The sequence below is a fragment of the Macrosteles quadrilineatus genome, unplaced genomic scaffold (assembly GCF_028750875.1).
Source record: "Macrosteles quadrilineatus isolate MER2022 unplaced genomic scaffold, UCM_ALF_1.0 Scaffold_2__2_contigs__length_208266976, whole genome shotgun sequence".
NCBI lineage: Eukaryota > Metazoa > Arthropoda > Insecta > Hemiptera > Cicadellidae > Macrosteles > Macrosteles quadrilineatus.
The window spans coordinates 168,216,384-168,239,088 of record NW_026542595.1 but is presented as its reverse complement, the minus strand read 5'-3'; the positions used below and the strand labels follow the sequence as shown (position 1 = coordinate 168,239,088).

Below are 22,705 nucleotides of genomic sequence, written 5' to 3'. Positions count from 1 at the left end.
AAGAAAATAAAAAGTCCTGATGGGTGGGGGTCGTGCTTGACTAAGGGAAGGGCTCTGAATGTGATTTTAAATATTTTGTCTATAAAAAAAAACTATTGAGTACAAAAGATTAATTGTTTTCACTTGTTACACAATATACGTTTGTCACTCTTTAACTCTTAAAACTCCCTTAGTTGCATAACTATTTACTTTGAGAAGGTTGTGTTTGAGCTTAGATAAGCAAGATTTTGCTAAGTGTTTACGTAGGTAATAATAAACAACATAGAACGTGTTTTCACTTCCGTATTCTTATTACTGCTCTATATCTACCGTGTGCTATGTAGCTAACAAGTGTTAAATGGAAACACTGAGATTTGTAACTGGGCACTCAACAGTTATAAGGAGCTTAGTTTGATTAGAATTGATCAATTGTTGACATCCGGCCTTTGAATGGACTCTTATTGAAAAACGTGCTGTTAACATATTTTTGGATCTTAATTTTTACCATGTTCTGGTCTATTGGCATGGGAACTCATCAATCTAACTTATCATACCCTTGCCTGTTATCAGGTGTTACAATAACAATTTTCACTTAATAGTTGACAGAATGTCAATATTATCAAATAGGTACTCAACACATTTGAACACTTTTGTTGATGTCATCATCTAGTTATAAATGAAATTAAATGGCTATAAGATTAAGATAGACATTTTTAGGCCTGTGGAACCCTTGTTAAATTTTTGAAATATTCCTAAATGAGCACTCTTGACGTTTAAGCAACTTGTATTTTTATTTCTTAATTTTTAACCTTCTTTCCTTCAATATTAATTGTTTTGAAAGGAAATGTTGACATTGCAGCATTGAACAGCTCAAGTTTGTTGTTAAAAAAAATTAAAGAAGCAACGACAATGTCTTAACCAACCAATTCAAACTATAACTGGTTACTGCTTTCCTTGATTGTGAGTCCTGAAACTCTGTCTATGGTAACAAAAAGATCATCATCATCTCTTGTTACGGTGGAAAAATATTGAACATCCCCCGCGGTAATGGAAACATCACTATTATCTCTGTGATAGCAGCAAAATCCAGAATATCTTCATCGGTCACAGAAACATCATCATTGTTTTCCGCTATCTCAACAAAACCCTGAGTAGGTTTATAACCTGTTTTCTCGAAAATATCATCGCCGTCTTCCATGGCAGCGACAAAATCATTATCATCTTTCGCTGTCTTGAGTCACTACCATTGTTTTCCGTGATCATGGTAATAATCTGAATATCTCCTTTTGTCTTAAAGACAACATTGTCTTCCACAACCCCGGCCAAGTAAAATGTCTTCAGCGGCTGTGTAGATCGGCTTCTACAAAACTGACCAAATTATAAACATCTTCAATGATCACCGAAACACCATCATTGTATTCTGCGATCGCAGCAAAATCCTGAATACCTTACACGGTTCTGACTATCTCAATTGGCCACGGAAACATCATTACCATCTTCTACGATCACGGCAAAATCATAAACATCTCAAACGTTTGTGTAGACATTGTCATAGTTTCTTGCAGTAATGTTAACGTTATCACGATCTACTGTAATCACGGCAAAAGTGTGAATTTTTCATTAGGCATGTTGGATATCGGCATCGACTCTTGAAATTGGATTCTCGATACCAAGGATATCAAAAATTGACACATCCCTAGTTACTTTCAAATTTATTGTCATTTTATTTATTGTCAGAAGGGTTAACGACTTTAAAGAACATTATTATTTTATAACTCAAATTTAATGAGCGAGTATTTTTGATTAATAACTATTGGTGATTGTTCTCACAGTGTCTGGCTGCCTCGCTGCTATGGTTCAACAGACGGAGAGGTCAGAGGTCGTCGGGTCTCGTGTTCATGTTTTGGTTCACGTGTTGCTTGTGCGGCCTCGCACAGCTGAGGAGCATTGTACTTCATGCTCTACGCTTACAGGTTAGTTAGATGTACATGAATAAATCCTTCTTACAAATAAATAATGATATTGTACCTATTAATTAGGTTGGAAATCCTTTGTTAACTGTGCGTTTTTAACATTGGTTTGAGTTGTAAGTTAAAAAAATAAGGGATGCAAGATTTTAGTGGATTTACTTTATAGGAAAGAAGCTATTACTGTAGGTAAAACTAGACTTGAAGCAGATTTACTTTTTTGTTTTTACGTCCAAAGAGGTCAAAAACCCAATAAAGTACATAAAGATTGCCTCCTAAATTGATTGAGGAATAATCTAGGTTTCTATTTCTGTATTTACAGAGGAACAACATGAGAATTTAAATTTACAGTTTTTAAATTATCTCTATAACTGTTTGGCATATAACAACGCTTCAATATACAAAATTGTTTTTTTTTTACTCTTAAAAATGGTATGTCAGAAATTGTGGAATTTTATGTTTCTAGAGTCAAAAATGGGAAAGCCCCATTTTTACTACATAAACCCCCGTTCCCATTGTCCGATCATGCTGGTTTGAGAACTTGTTCGAATAAACGTAGGTTTTCTCGTTTGTATCAAATTTCATGAAAATTGCATAGTTTCTGCTTGAGTTATCGGGCTAATGAACACATATAGGCTACATATGAATCTGAACAGAGGGTGTTTTTGACCTCTGGGGACCACAAAATGAAAAAAGCAAATCGGTCCCAGGTCTAGGTCTGACTATGAGACCTATGGTAATAGTTATTCCCTATATGGTAAATTCATATAGGAACAAGTTATGTGTGGGAAAGTAATATTGCATCCCCCCCCCCTTTCCTCTTGTTTACGCCAATGACATTTTTCAGGATATATTGAAGAGTTAACACAAACTCTTGACAAGTCCACCTAACCAATGAAACATGCCTTCCTTTCAAAATTGCTAATACAAACGCAAGCCCTAGCCAAGAGTGTTTTACCAAAAACATACACATAATTCCTAACTCTAGTTTGTTTGTTTTCAGAAGTTGCCGGAGCCTACATTCGTGTCAGTCAGCTATGTTGTGTACTACACAGCCTGTCTCATCAGTTTTATACTTAACTTCTTTGTGGAACCTGAGCCTAAATACTCAGAATACCCAACTGTTGAGGTAGGTTTAATTTATTGTAAATTTTTGTAAACATTAAATTGTGATCTAGAAAAGGTATTTACGTTTGTTTTAGTTTTAACAATGTCACATACGTTTGCATTGTGTACTTCAGTACGATTATTTTGGATTATTCCATACTGTGATAATAAATGTTGTAAGACACCTTTTATAATCTAACATAGTAATACATTTCAAACCCATTGTATAAATCAGGAACTACTAAACACATCATTGTTCTAGAAAAAATTAGATTTTGTCGAGAATTCCATTTGTATATGATGTCTTAAATAATCAATAGAGTAGTTAAGTATCTTCATTTTTAATGCATTTGCATTATTTAGTATGCCCCTTTTTTATCTGCGTGGAGTCTAGTAATTTCTTTTTTTGAGAATTTTCCCCCGATGTTGTATTATTTAAACAAATTTCCTACTAATTTTAACTTGTGACACCACAAATAATTTTCTAGTAATTTATGAGAAAGAGGTATATAAAATCAATATTATCTCAATATTTTGACAACTTTCCAGCATACAATAATAACATTCCCATTTGTCACACATTTACATCAAACTTATATTAAACTGATTGTTATTAGCACATTGAATAAAAGCACAAAAAATGGTTCTTTTATGGGGTAGCCAATATTTATCCCCAGTTTAATCATTGTTGTAGATAGTCTAAGTTGCTGGCTAAATCTTTCTAAAAACATTCAAAAATAAAAAATACAAGTCTTGACCAAATCAAAAACCATTTCACTGGATTAAAACTTGAAACTGTAAAATTTTACAAACTGTTCTCAGAATACCAACCAAATTGCTAACAAAAATATTATTACCTGTAGAGATTATGTCCGGAGAGAGCGTCGTCATTCCCCTCCAAGCTTACATTCTCCTGGTTCACCCCATTGGCATGGAAGGGCTACCGAGTACCACTAGAAGCTCACGACCTGTGGCATATGAACTTTGAGGATACTGCCAAAGAAATCGTCCCAAGGTTTGACAAATATTGGGACGAATTGGTCGCGAAGAAGTCAAAGTGAGTGGTTTGGAATTGTTTCATGAAAATGTACCGGTAGTATATATAGCCTACAGTAGACTCCCTCCTATCCGGACTCCTTAGGACCAAGGCTAGTCCGGATAACTGGTTTAACGGTTAAGCCAATGTCCCCAAAAACAGACCGTTTAAATGCATACTTTATACAGTACTTGACTTAAATTTAGGAGAGCATTTTATTTAGACACGTGATCACTGGTCTCAAATGTTTCTCACAAGAACAGTCGTTTCAGTACCACCCACTTCCTGTCGATCTAGTCCGGTTAAACCGATGTGCTGATAAAAATTGTCCGGTTAAAGAGATGTAATTTCTGCCGAGTGTTGTCCGGTTAAACCGATGTCCGGTTAAAAGGTGTCCGGATAAGAGGGAGTCTACTGTACTTTATATAACATTAAATAATATATTCGGCTTTGTCTGATGACACCGATGTTTATTACTGGTCTTTTGATTTGATTTGAGTTCTCTATTACATTTAATATTTAATTGGTCATTAATTTATTGAATAACATTAAAATATTGTTATCACTCGGTAATTAATAGGTTTTTTTTAGCTAGAGCTACAGTTTATTAATAGTTTTAAGCATGCAGCAGTGGGAGTTTCCCCATTATAACAAGTGTACAATAGATGGGTAGCTGACTGGTTGAGATGCTTGCCTGATAGTCAAAAGATGGCCGGTTCGATCCTGAGGAAATTGAGTAGCTTTTTGATGGTTTAAAACTGGACCCAGTTTTCCTTGATCATTGGGGTTTCAATAAATGTTGCCAATGAAACAGTTGGTCTTGGTCAGTATCAAAGCCACACAAGACACCTCACTCCATACTTAACTCAATTTTTTTGTTAAAATACCTTTGTGGCGTCCCTATCTCAATTGGTAGATCTAATAATATATTTTTTAAACTAATTATTCATCATTGTCGACAACAGGTTGCTCGTCTTTTATTAAACACTCCCATAGCACTTTCTCTTCAACCTTAATTTCACTGAACCAATTTTTTTTAAGGTATTCTCAATCTTCAGTATTTCTAGTGTTATATTAAAAAAAAACTTTTTAGCAACAATAATTTATTCTAACTACATTTTCAGGTCTTTCTGGGATAACTTTGGGTATGATTTCCAGTGTTCAGTTGTAGATTAGTCATTCTGTTAGAGTTTATCATGAATGTTAGATTATATTTTTTGATTAATACAGTCATTGATATCTAGATTTTATTATGATTTTATGCATAGTAAAGTATGATTTAAAGGCGATCCTCCTTATTTTATTTTAAATTTAATTTTCCTGCTTTAAAATGTATCTAATGTGGGCAATATGATAGGTGACAAACTATTAAAGTTCTGCTGTAAAAAAAAGTTGTTCGTTTTATATACTATATCTGATTCAATTTTGAAACAGTTGTTTTGACTGTGCATGCCAATATAATCTTAACCCTCACATTATTAGGATGCCATCATATTATGTGACAGTGAAAATTGCTTTCTGTTCTGCTGTGCTACCAACTCAAGATTATCGGTCATCATCCAGCAGTGCAGTCAGTGTCCATTAAGTGGACGGACATTGAGGACTTATATTCGTTCCAATTTGTACACAATTTGTTTTTATCGTGCATGATGGTAATGAATGTTCTTGTACCATTTGTTTTGTGCTGAAAGTAATTTTTTTTCTATAGTGCTGCCACCTCAAAGGCGTCCTTCCTCAAACGGTCGGGCAGTGTGGACTTCATGGGTTCCTCCAGTAGCAGCAAGTACAGGCTCGGCCAAGCCTCCATACTGATGCCTCTGTGTAAAGCCTTTGGAAGCACATTCCTCTTTGGCTCCTTCTTGAAACTAGCTCAAGATCTGCTAACTTTTGTCAGCCCTCAGCTACTCAGGTTAGTAACTGCTCTGATCCCAGGTGTCAATGATGATGTATTCATGATAAAACCAAATTTCCACAATTTTGCAGTGATTGCGGGGAAGTTTCACCTAAGGGATCGGAGGCGCTTCGGTTAATTTGGCTTAAGGCCGCAAGTACCCTATATCTGGCACTGCTGTGTCGTTATCTGTTGATATTTGTCTTAGATTAAATTTTTCATCTGTGTTTATCTCTTGGCGTAGTAAAAAACACAGTTTGTCACTTTGTTTTGTCCAGGTTACTGATTACTTTTGTGTCGACGGATGAACCATTGTGGAAGGGGTTTGTGTACGCAGCATTGATGATGGCTACTGCCATCTGTCAAACGCTGCTGTTGGCGCAGTATTTCTACCGCATGTCTTTGGTCGGCTTACGCATCAGGACAGCACTCATATCTGCCATCTACAGAAAGGTATGTTAACAATACATTAGACACAGCATGAGAACCGCCTACCCCCACTCCTACAAATAACCTCAGAGTATTCTGTAGTGTTTTGTAGACAGTAGTGGTAGATTGAAAGGGCTAAAAAATTTGTTTCTATGAATCTATCATGTTCCAAGATAATTTTAAAACTAAGGGCTGGTTCATCCCATGACCTTTTTAACTGAAGAGAATGCCCTAGAATGAACTGTATTGGACATTTTCCATCATGTTTCACCACTGTTTGGTTCTTGTCACAGGCTCTGAGAATCTCCAACACTGCTCGTAAAGAGTCTACAGTGGGTGAGGTAGTCAACTTGATGGCAGTAGATGCTCAGAGGTTTATGGACCTGACTGCTTATCTCAACATGATCTGGTCAGCTCCACTTCAGATTTCACTGGCACTATATTTCCTCTGGCAGACTCTAGGTAAGCTTTCTAAACCTTTGTAATGTCACTATCAAGCTCTATAGTGAGTTTTTAATTTTGTATGGTGTATTATTGGGGCTTAAAATCCTCTTAAGGTTGTCATATTTTAACCAAGAGTAATGATTTCAGCTACATCTCTTGTGGTCTGTTATGGTTTAGAATTAAAGTTTTACATGAGGGCAGTAGAGCTGGTAGGTCACCTGCTTGAACAGCATTTCCTGTGATCAAATCATGAATTCCCCTCACAATCACTATGAAATAGTGAATATTACTTTGCACAATAATTTTGCAATGTTTCCGCTATCGAAAATCAGTCGCATCTCCTTAATATAAATTACCCTACCTGAGCTTGGCCCAGGTAGGGGCCCAAAAATGTCTAAGACCTAGAGATCCCAAATTTTACTGCATTTTTTTACCTGAAAGTATACCCTTTTGCAACTTCTAAAGGCCAATTTGTTTTGTTGGTACTTTTGATTAGACAGCTTGGAATTGTGCTTAAAAAAAATGATATCTACTTGTATCTTGTTTTCTAATTTTTCTTCAATATCTTTTATGCTACTCTCACTTCTCTTGTTGGCAGGGCCCTCTGTGCTAGCAGGTCTGGCTGTGATGATAGTTCTCATCCCCATCAACGGCTGGGTCGCCAACAAAGTCAAGACGTTGCAGATCAAACAGATGAAATACAAAGACGAGCGAGTGAAACTCATGAACGAAATACTTTCAGGAATAAAGGTTGTTCATTTAGTTTTCATATAGGATCCATCATTATATTTTGTGACAGCTTCTGTCTTCACCACTTGTCTCTTCTCCATAAGTAGTTAGTAATGTATTTTTCTACTTTCGTCATGTATTTTAATTTTTTTTACCAATACCATGGATGCTTTTTGCTGTAGTTGACCAATTTTTGATATTTTAAAATGCTTTGTTATTTTTACATCGCCACTGAGTGATGAGAAGACATTACTATCATCACTCACAATTGTGTCAAAATCGCAGACAGAAGAAATTAAATCCCAAGTAAACTCTCATTTGAAAAAATTGTAATCCCGCTCGATGATCAGAAATATATTTTTCCTGACATTTCTGTATTTTTCTTCACTAATAATTTTTTTCTACCTTATGTTCTCAATGTAAAATTTCTGATCATCAATAGATTATAATGTTTATAGTTTTCCCTGATGCATTAAACATATCAATATTTGTTAAATTACTTCAATAAAACTTGACTGCAACATGGTAAAATTGTACGTTTAAGAAATAAGTTTTATTTGTGTGCCTATATTATAAAAAGCTTCTTCTGTTCAGGTGCTAAAGTTGTATGCTTGGGAGCCAAGTTTCGAGCAGCAAGTGCTGAAGATTCGAGCTAAGGAAATGAAAGTGCTGAAGACTGCTGCTTACCTCAATGCTTGCACCTCGTTCATCTGGGCCTGTGCTCCGTTCTTGGTATGAGTGGTGTATATCATTTCAGGGAGCATTACAATACAACAGAAAAGGTCAATCAATCAAATGACATGGCCAAAATGTTGTTGCTGAATCTTACCAAAATCTTATAGTTTGTGAAAAACAGTGAATCAATATTTCCTTGATTTGATTTCATGTAAGTAAAGTTTTTTTTGCCAACAAACCTCAAATGCAAACCATTAAATTTTACTTGTTTTAATAATGTGTTAAATTACTCAGCATTTTTACCACTGTTATCTTTATATGAGGTAATGTATTTTTAAATTCATTTTTTCATGGTCCAATGGAAGGGGGCTTTAACTCTTATAGCCCCCCCCCCTTGGAAACGCCACTGACAAAGATCAAAACATGCTAATCGCATAATAGGAAGAGATGCCTGCTGGAGTATTCAGTCATCAGTGCCACTGAACATACAAGCATTGTTATTTCTTACATGTTTTCTGAGTAAACTATTATTTTTGTTGTAAGATTATATTATAATTTCTTTATTCATGGAAGAAGAGAAGACTTTTATATATTTGTCTCGTACAACATTGCAATTTATCGTATACTTACAGGAGGTACTATATGTTAAAGCCAAGTCTTTGTAAAAACTTTCATAGTCAAAAACAAATTGTACCATGTAAAACATCATTACTCTATAGCTGCTCGAATCCAATCTGAATTATTAAAATCTACTGTGCTAAAAATGACAGTTTTTTTTGTATTTTAAAAATAACCAATCTGAATTATAAAATGTTTCTTTAAAATAAACTCTTAGATTTTATTTAATTTTACACATTTTTTAGTATTTGTTTGGTTAGTTTCATTCCTACTCTCTATGAACAGCCTGTTTAAGCTAAATTGACTTTATCTGTTGGTGGCAAAAATGACCGTACTGTACCTATCTATCCCTGTGTACACATCAGGTTTCTGCAGCGACTTTTGCCACCTACGTCTATATTGACGAGAAAAACGTGTTGGATGCAGAGAAGGCGTTTGTGGGTTTGACGTTGTTCAACCTGTTGCGCTTCCCCATGGCTCTGTTCCCCATGTTCATGACCAGTATTATCCAGGTATGGTCTTTATATGGTCGAGGACAACGGGCTTCACATGCGGTGCTTGACTTTCACACTTCTATTTGGATTGTAGAGGAAACTGGTTTGTAAGTAATACCTCATTGCAGCGGTCCTTAATTACTTGTAAATTTGGCAAGAAATATATTTATGTGCCATTTGGCTCAGCTCAATCCTAAAATTCTTTTTAATTTTTTTTACAAGATTTTAGATTATTGTCTAGGATGTAAAGTAAAATTGAACAAAATTTGCCGTAAAAAAGTTTCTACGTTGTTGAAACATTGATTACACTTAAATTTAACTGAATTATTTTTTTTTCAATGTTAAAGAATTTCTGTCTACTTGGCTGAGTTGAAAGGCTCGCTGCGACTGAGGTATTACTTCAACAGTTTCTGTACTGGTATTACTCACCTCACATTGTGTTTAGATTTGCACTTTCTTCTAACCGCAGGTGTCATTGGTGACGTTCGCTGTTTACGTGTTGATTGACGAACGCAACATTTTGGATGCCAAAACAGCGTTCGTCTCTCTCTCACTCTTCAATATCCTCCGCTTTCCACTCTCTATGCTTCCCTTTCTCATTACCAACATGGTGCAGGTAAATCCATCTTGCTCAACTCACTTTCTACATTCTAGGATAATTATCTTACGATATAAGTTTGTATTGAATTGTCGATTTAACCCTTACCGCACTACAGATATGTTGGGTGGCCTTGACCTAAACGCTACATATACCTAAAAAATATGTTACCTAAAGCTGATTATTTTTTTGATAATTATAATAATTTATAACAACAATAAAGCCAATACAAACACAGCTGAGAACGAAGTTTCCCACGGAGTCTGCAAGTTAACTAAACACTTGCGAGTTAGTCCGTCCACAGCTGGCGTCTCTCATAGCAGAGACTGGCAGGTTTAGCGCACCGCCATTTGAACAATCGGAGGGCAGGGAAGTTGTTATTGTGATTTTCCATCACAAGAGATGTTCCCCAATTGCTGCTACACTCTATCGGCAAAACTGGGAACTACCAAGACCAGCCAATGCACTCTGTATTAAAAGGAGAGTATATAAGGATATATAAGGAGAGTCCATAGCGTTTTGAGCAAAGGGAATTTCGGCGAGTATATTCGTTTACAGAGCGGTAAGGGTTAAGGATATTAAGGTAGCCAATGTCTCATTTAAATAGAACATGGTTGAATAAGTCTCTCGCTGAGTACGACCGCAATGTAATGTTTGAGTGTGTTAATTAATATTTTATTTTCTCTCTTGATTATTAATAACATTTTTAATCCTTTTGTATTGGCTTAGTTATAAAGAAAATGTATATGACAGAAATCAGAACTGGAGAGTTAGACTCTCTGCCGTGGATTCAATTTAACAATATTCTTTTTTACTATAAATTTTGCTACAACTTTGATTATATAAACACTGAACAGGGCCGTTATTTTAGGAAATGTCTATTATTCTTTTTAGTCAATGATTGAAGTTAGTCTTCTTCTACTGAGACTCAACCAGGCCACAAAGTGTTGTGTATTTGGTTAAAAAACAAATTTCAATTATTAGAACACATTATTACTTTATTACTCTTAACAAAAACTTGAAATGTGTTTGCTGTCCAATCCATTAAATAATCATTTGTCTCATGATCAAGCCAGAAGCCAGTACTTTTTGTAACATTTGTTCGTACAAAGTTGTGCAATGCAAAAATAGAATATTATTCCTAAGTGGTTGGGAAAGATTGATTCTTAGTAAGTGTTAATTTCATATACAGTATAATAAATTGGAGATGATTGTGATTTTTGTTTATTTTTCTAGACCGGAGTGTCAATTAAAAGGATAAACAAGTTTATGAACTCAGAAGAGCTTGATCCAAATAGTGTCCAACACGACCATTCGGAATGTAAGTACTAACATTTTAGAAACTAATCGCTCAACAAAGTGAACATTATTTCTTGTCAAAATGTCACAAAAGAACTGGTTGATACCATCCTCTTAACCATAAGGCATGTGGAATTCTACTAAAGTAAAATAAAAACATTACACAGGTTAAGAGTTAACTCCCATGCCTTTCCTTTGACTCAATAATGGTATTTTAAAATAGCCTATTTAATAGTACCGGTATTGGAGTTGTATTCAATTAATATTTAGTTCATAATTTTGACTTTATATCACCATTAATTTGATTTTGTAAAAGACTTGTAGAATGTAATCACAATACATTACAACATCCGCATCAACATCTATTGTCTATTTGCTTTAATATTTCAATAGTGTGTATTTTAAACAGTAAAATCAACATCAATATAAGAAAAAAATCCTTAAATTTACTAACTGTTGTGCAATATAAAGTCCCAAATTCTGTGTCCTATTTTGATAAATGTATTTAATATGAGTGTATATTTAATAAAAAATCATTCACACAAATTTTATTTAACTTAAGTTGAATAAAAAACCTCTTGCAACATAAATAAACAGTTTCGAGTAGTCCGGCTTACTTTGGGTAACCAACTATGTTCTCAGTTCTCACAAAATTGAACACATCTCGTTTATTTGGTTAAAATTTTCAGTTTTTGAAATCGTTCAAGTTTTTTTTTTCGTTCATGAAATTGGGAATTAATTTCAAACGTGGATTAAAAGTCATCGTTTTTAATTTTGAAATCTGCTTCAATGTCTTATTTTACCAGCCGATCCAGTTGTCGTAGAGAATGGTACGTTCTCATGGGGCACAGAACAGGAACAGGACACAGTATTGCGCAACATCACCTTGAGAGTTAAGCAGAACTCCCTAGTGGCAATCGTCGGAACTGTCGGCTCAGGGAAGAGCTCTCTACTGTCGGCCATACTGGGGGAGATGGACAAGATCACTGGCAGAGTCAACACCAAGGTAGGTCATCTTTGTGTCACCGTTAGAAAGGCTTTACACTTAGTATGAATAGTCAATGAAAAGTATTTTATACCATCACTTAACATTAAACAATAAATAAATATTGTAACTGAAATTGATTTTGTGTACTATAATAATAATTGCCATAAATAGGCTCCTATAATTGCATTTCAAATTTTCAAAATTTCCAAGTTCAGAGAACTTTTACTCTAAAGTGAGCTGTGAGGATTTTATGTACAATTTTCAGAATTTTAATTACATTTATTATTTAGACTTCTAATTTTACAGAACGCTATTGTCAAATAATTCTAATGTCACAGATATAAATTTGACTGTATTAAGTTAAATTAGTCTTTGTAAAAAAACAACATAGAAAACAACGAAACATTTATAATAATTTCCATTATGCCTTTATGTGTAAGAGGGGCTTCTTCTTTTAATTGTTCACTTTATTACATGTGTTGATTCAAGATGCTAACCAGTTCCTAGGTTTTACAATGTTAGTAGTTAGCAATCTTGATTCAAGAGTCTTAAAAAATTGTTTTGTTAGAATTTGGATTTTTACATTCATAGGGAATACTTGATCCACATAGGCATGGTAAATGAAAGAATAAAACTCGGGGCCCAAAAGGTAAAATAGCCCTGAGCGAACAAGCTAATTCCACAAGACTAATGCTTGTTGTTTTCTGGATCAAACTGAAGTCTGAGGTTAGGTCAAAACACAGCTTCAACTTCCCAGGGTGTCCACATTCTGGAAAGTCAGGGATAGTCATGGAAAGTCATGGAAAAAAATTATGGTCATTGAAAGTCATGGAAATAGGCAAAAAGTCATGGAAAGTCATGGAAATCCCCAATGATGGATGGATTTCAGGGGACCTTTCAATGCTTTAGTCGGCCGTAACCGCGACTATTGTAGCATTTTTCCGAATTTTTCACAAATGTACGACAATTTCAATTTATACAGTTGTCTTAGTTTATGGGTTTTGAGTTTCTATTAGTTCATTGTTGTACCTATTGTACTCCATTGTTATCTGTTAATACATATTTCAATATTTTCTGTGAAATAACTTGTCTAGGCAGTATTATTCGTGTGTGTACGGTATATTATAATTTTTGAGTTAAGTTCGTGAGTCATGGAAATCAATGGTTAATGGTCATGGATAGTCATGGAAAGTCAGGGAAATTGATGACAAAATTTCTGTGGACACCCTGACTTCCCCAAAACACATCAAGCATACATCTTTACAGAACAACCAATGAAAATTCTTCTTTGGAACAAGTCTAAAAGTAAGATCATTTCAGCTCTTATCTTGGGGGTTTTTTTTTGTACAGGGATCTATCGCGTATGTACCTCAGCAGGCTTGGATTCAGAATGCGACGCTCAAGGATAACATTCTGTTCGGGAAGAGTTGTGAACCGACCAACTACACCAAGGTTGTGCGAGCCTGTGCCCTCCAACAGGACTTTGACATGCTGCCTGCTGCGGACATGACCGAGATTGGAGAAAAGGTACAAAAACTTTACAAGACAAACAGTATGAAACATTACATAAAAAAGCTTGATAAAACTGTTTTTAGCTTCTCGTTCATACACCCCCACAGTTACCACAATTTGCATCTTTATGTAAAAATTAAACTTTATTTAACTCTAGCAAAAGAACTATGCTTCTTACCGAGATTGGAGAAAAGGTACAAAAACTTTACAAGACAAACAGTATGAAACATTACATAAAAAAGCTTGATAAAACTGTTTTTAGCTTCTCGTTCATACACCCCCACAGTTACCACAATTCGCATCTTTATGTAAAAATTAAACTTTATTTAACTCTAGCAAAAGAACTACGCTTCTTTAAGTTGTTTTAAAATATTACAACACATTTTTTCAACACTCCTTCTTTGGCGGATTTCCTGCAAACTCTTGCAAAACGCTCTTTTTATTGCAGCAAAACTAGTTTGGTACTAGAGTATTTAATGTGTCACATTATTGAATGCCAGAGTAGCATAATTTTATTATACTAAGATATCACTGACTAGATTAGAAGCCTAAACTCTCCCCATGTTTCTAGGGCATCAACCTGAGTGGTGGCCAGAAGCAGAGAGTCAGTCTGGCCAGAGCTGTATATAGCGACTCAGACGTCTATCTACTTGACGACCCACTCAGTGCCGTCGACTCTCACGTCGGAAAACACATCTTCGACAATGTCATTGGACCCAAGGGCTTGCTGAAGAGAAAGGTAGGTAGGATGCAGGGCATAACTATCAACCACTTAATATTAAATTAAAGAGCTCTTAAACTTTTGAGCCCCAACAGCCTACAAGACCAAGCAACAACACAACAACACAACTATGCCCAACAACAACACAACTGCTGCAACAACAACAACTACACACACAGCTACACAACTATGCTGCTACTCACAACTATCTAAAGTATAACTAATAAACCATCGAAAACAACTGAAAGCTACATGATCTGTGCTGAAATCTGGTCGCTCGGTATCAAGTTTAGAACGCTAATTTGTCATTTGGTTGACCAATGTTAGTGCAGTGGACTATTGGGTATAAGGAGTTGTCTTTCTAACCAGGAGACATCCTCATAGATTTAAGGTTCAACTCATAAGGAGTTTTTCACCTCTCAAATCGTGCTCGGTGGAAGAAGCCCACAGATGGCTCGGTGGATGGCTCAACTGGAAGTTGATGGGATTGGTGAGTTATTTATGAGTTGCACCTAAAAGTTAAATCAGTTAAATCAGTGTAAATGAGTTAAATCAGTGTATCCTTACTGTGTGTTTGTCTACCAAAAACTTGTTTTAACAAATTTGCATTTTTATGTTCATAAGATTAGGCAGAACATAAGCAGGCGTTTGTGTGAAAACGGAGTATCCCCCTTTAGTGTTAAAATAAGAGTCAAGTCAAAAATAATTTGTTGTTTAACCTATCATATTGCTGGCAGTTTTTTGTCTCACTTGAACCTTTGTCCACAGACCAGAATCCTGGTTACACACGCCATCACGTATCTGCCGGAGGCAGATCTGATCTTGGTGCTGAAGGATGGGAAGATCTCGGAGAGTGGGACGTACAAACAGCTGTTGGCACAGAAGGGAGCCTTTGCAGATTTCCTGGTACAGTACCTGCAAGAGGCAGGAGAGGATGAGAATGCAGAAGGTAGGCCTATAGCAAAGCTATATGTGGTGACTTTGCTTGGAAAACCTCGTTTCAGATTTTGTCCATAGTATCAAATTACTTCTAACTGTGCAATTTTATTTTTACTGAATGGAACTATTTCAAATTAGTTATAAGAAATGAAAAAGAACGCAATAGTCCAAAAAGTCTTTATAGTAATAGTTAAATTTTTTTGGGGTGTTAGTCTGGAAGAGTCAGAAGAAAAAGTTGAATTTCATTAAATGAAAAACCAAACTCATCCCCTGGAACAGAGGCTTGGTTCCTACCCCATCAATCACCAATAATAATGCCATGACCCTGTGATTCCAAGAGTCCAATCAAGTTTGAAAAATATCTGTCCCCCCTGTATTGGAGATATTAATATTATTCGATTTCAGATACATATTTTTATTGTATTTTGTATTATATTGTTTTTTTTTCAGTTCCTGAAGAAGTAACTCAGCTGATAGAATCTACTGAAGGACTGAGACAGAGAGCCGCTAGACAGAGATCAAGGGATAGCGAGAGTTCCAGTCACTCGCTACAGAGGTAATCATCTTGGTTACTGTAGTAGGGTTGGAAAAATGTAGTAAGAGCAAGGGATATCCTGTAAGATTAAAAACAGTACTGACACTGGCTTATAAACAAGAACATGATAACTCACAAACACTTTTTTTCGCTCTTACTGAAACTAGTAATATTATACTTTCAAGACCCAAATTACAGTGACTTATTAGTATCAGTTGACATATGTTAGTTATACTTTCTATTGAAACACTTTCAATAAATCTATAAAATGTGATGTTGATGATGAAATAAATATTTTTTTGGGCAATATTTACTATGGTTTATTTGTTCAGTCTGTGTTGTGTTCTTAAGTTCTGATCTATTAATAAGAGATTAAAAGATAATTTCAACACAGTTCTTCAGGTTTCTCAATAGTTGCTGTCCTGATAGCCTCTAGTAAACCTCAAACTCACTGGTTAGGGGCCCAGGCAGGAGGCAGGCTATGGTAATTATATTAAATTGAGATTAAGGTTGGTTTGTAAGAAATGGGAACACCACTATTGTGTGTGCTGAAACCTTTTGATGGTGAAAACTAGTCAATAGCAAAACAGTTCTGAACGTTTTCTAACTTATACTTGTCTAAATTATTTTTCACAGACAAAGGGGTTCGTCCGAAAGTAACGCATCTGAGGCCAAACAGATTCAACAACACCTAACCACAAAACGTCCAGGAGATAAACTAATTGAAGCAGAAAAAGCAGAAACTGGCAGTGTAAGTGTTGTGTGGTTAGTTGTTAAGTTGTTTACGATCATTACACAACTTTAGAAATGCTATTTGTATTGTTTAAGAATAGTTGCTGACGTTTTCCTTATAACATGTGCTGTTCTGCTGTAAGACATAATGTTCTTCAGATCTTCCATTGAGACGCTGATTTTTATTCACTTATTTGTAAATCTTACATTGGTGACTAGTTATCCATGCTGGATTCCATTGATAATTATTGTTCTTTGATACTTAGTTGTAGTTTGATAGTACAGGTCGTGATGACCAGTACATGTTTCATTGTTTGGGTATGTGTGCTCAAATGTTGTATCTAGGAGGCTTATACTACTGAGTAATTTTCTTACTCACCACAAAAATCGTGCCAGAGAGGTTTCAAAGGCATTGTCATACATCTATGTTTACAGACGATACAGTCTTCACTACATCTGATAAAAAAGTAACTGTAGTAATTTTTTATGAGATTGACAGCTTCGTTTAACCTTACATTAACTTGTCTACATAGGCTGTAGAATCAGAATAGAACTGAAAAGCCAGAAAAGTCAGAAGTGAACCGGTGCAGTTCAAGAATGAATTGTTCTGATTCGTTTTACAGTAGCACCAGGACGAGAACCCACAACAACGCTGGCTTAGATTTATCCAGAATCACCTTCAATATTGGTTTTTGCATAAAAGTTAAAAAATACTCACTTAGGTTTTCATTCAACAGGTCAAAAAGCACGTGTACATTTACTACATGAAGTCTATCGGTGCATTCCTTGCCATATCTACGATCCTGCTAAACATCGTGTTCCAAGTGTTTGCTGTCGGTTCGAGCATCTGGTTGTCCAAGTGGTCGAGTGACAGTTCCCTGGTGGTCAACGGGACACAAGACACGTCAAAGCGAGATATGTATTTGGCCGTCTACGCTGGTCTGGGCCTGGGGCAAGGTAAATTTGATCACATCTTGCCTATCTCTTGACAACTTTAGAAGTTGTGGAAAATGATGGAGTTCAGCAGCTTGTCTAAGGAAATAATTATTAACTTTGAAAACACTGTTTTTACTTGACATTTTTTACCAATATGTTCTGGAAACGTCAAGCCATTGATCATAATGCTTCTGTTTAGTTATGTAGTGACTTTTTCTATAAGCCTCTGCATTAAATTTTTATCATAAGCTGAACGTTATCTCTTTCCAAAAAATAATCAGCTTTCCCTGAAAAAGCAACCGAAAAAGATGATTTAGCAGTATGCCAATATCAGAATTATATCAAACAACTTTGGCTGAGTTTGTGTTTAGTTTTGATAAGCTTACTCGTATTGAGAGGAGAGAAATTGATTGAAACTCATAACAATTCGCATGGAAGATAAGTACTGTATAGTAAACATCATTTGTCTAAAACACACATTCCAGTATAAAATATGCATTAGTTAATATTAAAAATTATCCAAATTTTGATTTTGAATTCCAATCTTGATCAATCTTTCATTCAAAATGTAATTAGTAAGAGTGTCAAGGTTTTGTTTCATATAAGAAAATTATTTATTAAAATAATTGATTGTTGTATATTGCGTTATACCTTAAATTTATTTTATGTAAATAAAAATTTCAGAATTTTCAGGATGTTTTGCAAATGCAGCTTTTCAGCACGCTTAGCATTTACTGCTGTAAATATTTGATTTTTCCTTCCTTCTTATTTCTATTGCTTTGAAGACTATCGTTTTGTATTTAATATTTTTACTTGTAATGAGTTGTATTAGTGCTTTTGCATGGTAGTTTAGTGGTAGAAGTTGTGTTTCATTAGTATCAGTATGTGATACTAGCTGATTGAAGCATGTAAAAGTATAATTTAGTATTAGACATAATACTTTTCATATTTTATTGCCAGTTATGGTTTTATATTTGTTTGGTTTGGTCGTCTTGTCCGAAATCAGTCATAAAATATATTGCTTGTTCAAAAAAGTTTTAGTTTCAGTTTTTTGAATTACAATTTTTATTGGTCAGATTGGCTGACTAAATACATAAGTTAACACTAGGCTTATAAATTTTATGTCCTTGTAGTATAACAGTTACAGAAGTTAAATAGTCAACAGTCAACAGTTAATCAGTCAACTTGTTATATAGGAATCAAGTCGCTATAACTTTAAATAATACTATTAACTTATTAACACTCTTAACTTTTCATGTATCAACATTTACTTTTTATATAGAATATTAAAATGGTATAATATTACCTTTTTCCGTCTGTGATCCTATATTTGTTGTATAGAGCAACCGGTTTCAAGGTTATAACCTCATCTTCAGGCTCTTGTTGTCACTCTTGCGAGATCGTCAAGTTTTATAACACTAACATTGAAATAAATAAGACATTGACAGACAAAGACGATTAACATAAATTCGGGAACTAGTTCCACACACGACGCGGCACGGGTAAACGTTTTGTCATGACTAATTAATTACTGACTGTTATTACTTTTACAGTCATGACAAAACGTTTGCCCGTGCCGCGTCGTGTCTGGCACTAGTTCCCGAATTTATGTTAATCGTCTTCGTCTGTCAATGTCTCGTGTTTATTTATTTCAATGTTAGTGTTTTTGTGTGTTTATAAAACTCGACGATCTCGCAAGAGTGACAACAAGAGCCTGAAGATGAGGTTATAACCTTGAAACCGGTTGCTCTATACAACAAATATAGGATCACAGACGGAAACAGGTAATATTATACCATTTTAATATTCAAGAAGTGATCCTGGACCAAATAACATCAATATGATTTTTATATAGTGCTTAAGTTTTTAGAATAACAAACATAGACGCTTTGTAGGTAATTATGATAAAACTTGTTTCGCATGCCAAATGGTAAACTTTGACTATAATTTATACTACCATGAACTAGACATTTCATCCCCATGTCAAAACTGTAACCAGAGTTAATATTAACATTAACGCATTTTGATTAATTGAGCCACCAACTTACAGCACAACTAACAGTTAAATACCGTTTCATTTTTCATAAACCAACTTCTTAATCACTCCATACTATAAAGGAGGCTTATTAAAAAGCATCTTTTCTGTCTTTTAACGTTGTCTCCATATGTCTGTACAATTGTAAATGTCTCCCTCAACTATTATAGTTCCAAAAACCGAAAGGGGAAAAAAATACAATGGAACACTACCAAAGACACTTTCAACTTTGTAATGTTCTGGCTACAGCTGGTCCATGTAGATGGGATGTCTACTTCAATATGCCAACTACCTCAATTACATAACCTATAACTGTTGTCCCACTTCACAAGAACCAGAAATGACAGCATCGCTCAGTATGTGACAGCTAGCAGTATGTTGTAGTTGTATGCCGCATTTCCAGCACCTTAAGTATTTTCTTCGGTGGGATCCACGCAAGCCGGATTCTTCACTCGGTGTTCGTCCATAGATTGCTGCGAGCGCCACAGACGTTCTATGATGTGACGCCGATCGGTAGAATCATTAACAGACTGAGCAAAGAGATGACGACGTTGGACGAGATTATTCCGGCGAGCCTGTACTCGGCGATCAGTTGTCTGTGTGCGGTCTGTATCAAATTAGGTCTGAGCATGGAGGATCCTCTCGGCTGTGATTGGTCGGTCGTGTGTCGCATCTGGAGGGAGTGGGATGCTCGGCTTCGGAGGCATGAATAGGCCTTTGGTGGAATTTTTGTTGTGTTTTCAATAAGCTTAGTTGTAGGTTACAGGATATTATTGGAGTAAAACTTTGGGTTTACTGCTACAAAAGTGATCAATACATGAGTAGTTTTGTTTTCCTCTCATTTAGGATATATTTCTGCGCAAATAACAACAATTGTTCAAAATCAAACTTGATACTCTTGATAGCTTAAAATAATAACCTATTTTATTAGGATCCCAATAAAAAGTACACAATCATACTTCTAAAAATAAAACAGGAACAATCAGCAGTCTCAACTTTTAAACTGTAGTTGCATGGATGTGAGTAACATTGATGAACTAAACTTTAACAACCAATTGTTCAGTAGTGTGGTACTAGTTGCCTCTGATAGTTTCGTAACTTGTTATATTTAGATTTGTTGTAATTTGTGTAATCACAAACATCATCTGGTTTTGTCTCATTTGGTATAATTAGTTGTTGGTCATAGCGGAAAGAGAGAAGAAAGAGATTTGAACCTCTGAATCTCTAGAGCATGGTATTTTATAACAAATTTTGTAAGTAACACAGACAAGGATAGTTTTTTGGATTTTTGTAAAGTAAAGTAGTGGAACTTGAAATATGAAAATTATACCAGTACTTTTATAACCTGGTTATACTTACTTTTGGTGAGTTGGTGGCTCATTAAGTTATGCAACAGGCTGTGAAACCTAAGCACCAAATGTCTTCGTTGCTCCGAATACTGCCTCATAGAATTCAATAGTATAGTTCATATTCTGTACCAACTCTCGCATAACTTTGTTTAGTATTCCATAAAATCAGAAATCAGACACGTTTTATCGTCCTTTAACATTTCCAACAAATGCAATAAACAAAAATCAATCGATTACATAATCAGCCTATGTCTTAGGCAAAACAAAACAAGCCTAAAAACAAGTAAAAATAGGCAATATTCTACTCGCTTATATATGCACATGCCTTTGACAATGTGTACAGACGGGCTGAAGAGGTTACCAACCTCTTTTTTTTAAGAAATTGGGCTGAAGAAAGGTCCTAGAGTAGCCTTAGTAGAATACTTATCACTGACATTTTATGATCCATTAAGTGTATGTGGGTAGTTAGCCTAATAAATGGTGTAACCTTTTGTACCTAAACTCTACACAAAAATGAAATTTTTATGAATTTTTTCTATAGAACAAAACTAATTGTATCAAGAATTTGTTGGCGTCTTTAGATATGTAAAATGGTTACACACCTTATCCAGCATGATTTTATCTTACCGTGTTGAACCAGTAAGTAGAGACGCAGTCCTTGTAACTCTAGGTTGGTGGTTCTAGCTGTGAGCCGTCTGGCATCCTCTATCTCGCTCTCTCTCGGCTGTCTGGGCGCGGCGAGATGGCTGCAACAGCTGATCCTGGGCAATATCATGAAATCCCCACTCTCGTTTTACGACACCACTCCGATCGGACGAATACTCAACCGATTCAGCAAAGACATCGACACAGCGGATAACACGCTGCCGCAAATCATCTCATCTCAACTAACATGTCTCCTATCGGTAACAGCTGTTTATGTCACTAATGTAGCGTTCTGTCTAGTTTGCGCCAAAGCATTAACTTCAGTGTTTTCTTCGCTTTTCATTGTTTTCCATCCCTTGTATGAATTACGTTGTGGTGGCAGAATAACTTATAATAAACTCTGACTATTTTAAAAACTCTCAAGAACTAATTGATTTTTTCTTGAGTCTAAAATTGTAAATTTTTGCAAATATTATTATTGTATTTGCTATAAAAGTAAAATTTGTTATGTCTTAAACTAAAATCCGCTTAAATAGTAAGACAATTTTTTTTAATAGGGGTTGCGGCATCTTTGAGGCATTTAATTGAATTATTTTTGATTTATAATTCAACTCATCAATTTCAAACTAACCTGCTGAATTGTCCTTGGCTGCTAATAAAGAGACTGAAGATATCCAAGTTGTAATAGGAGAAACCAAGAAGCAAGAAAAGGTGCTGGGACTCCCAAAGCTTTATAATTTAGGTCTGCTTAGTGTTGTACTCAATTTTAACGGTTGTATCATGTAACATCAAGTCAGACATCATGTTGTAAGATTGTGGTTGTAACTAGCAGTCATTGATGGAGGAGTTGTAAGGTATCATCTTCTACACTTCCACTCATCTTAAGTCACTTCATCCACTCATAACCTTTTTTTATCGTGCTTTAATTAGTTCTGTGATAAAAAATATTGAATGGAGAAAGATTTACTATATTCAGACACTCTATGTAAAAGCGCATTCTTTGTTATATTATAGATAAGAAGTTTTAGATTGGACGGATAGTTGGTA

The 22,705-nt window shown here is 35.2% G+C and overlaps 1 protein-coding gene across 12 annotated transcripts in view; it reads left to right on the top strand.

Annotated features, from left to right (window-relative positions):
* LOC128986849 (multidrug resistance-associated protein 1) overlaps window positions 1-22,705 on the top strand; it is a 51,894-nt gene that overhangs the window by 8,984 nt on the left and 20,205 nt on the right. For 3 of the 12 annotated variants that reach the window (XM_054407408.1, XM_054407409.1, XM_054407407.1), the window contains exons 4-21: window positions 1,812-1,952; window positions 2,950-3,075; window positions 3,917-4,110; window positions 5,214-5,234; window positions 5,798-5,998; window positions 6,259-6,433; window positions 6,703-6,871; window positions 7,452-7,603; window positions 8,177-8,314; window positions 9,839-9,985; window positions 11,204-11,288; window positions 12,073-12,272; window positions 13,605-13,781; window positions 14,338-14,505; window positions 15,256-15,436; window positions 15,877-15,982; window positions 16,598-16,712; window positions 17,431-17,650. In XM_054407408.1, coding sequence (XP_054263383.1) covers window positions 1,812-1,952; window positions 2,950-3,075; window positions 3,917-4,110; window positions 5,214-5,234; window positions 5,798-5,998; window positions 6,259-6,433; window positions 6,703-6,871; window positions 7,452-7,603; window positions 8,177-8,314; window positions 9,839-9,985; window positions 11,204-11,288; window positions 12,073-12,272; window positions 13,605-13,781; window positions 14,338-14,505; window positions 15,256-15,436; window positions 15,877-15,982; window positions 16,598-16,712; window positions 17,431-17,650 — 2,716 coding nt within the window. Of the gene's footprint in view, window positions 1-1,811; window positions 1,953-2,949; window positions 3,076-3,916; window positions 4,111-5,213; window positions 5,235-5,797; window positions 5,999-6,258; window positions 6,434-6,702; window positions 6,872-7,451; window positions 7,604-8,176; window positions 8,315-9,240; window positions 9,388-9,838; window positions 9,986-11,203; window positions 11,289-12,072; window positions 12,273-13,604; window positions 13,782-14,337; window positions 14,506-15,255; window positions 15,437-15,876; window positions 15,983-16,597; window positions 16,713-17,430; window positions 17,651-20,048; window positions 20,270-21,697; window positions 21,919-22,705 lie in introns of all 12 variants that reach the window. The other 9 variants (XM_054407410.1, XM_054407412.1, XM_054407406.1 and 6 more) reach the window with 9 other exon arrangements.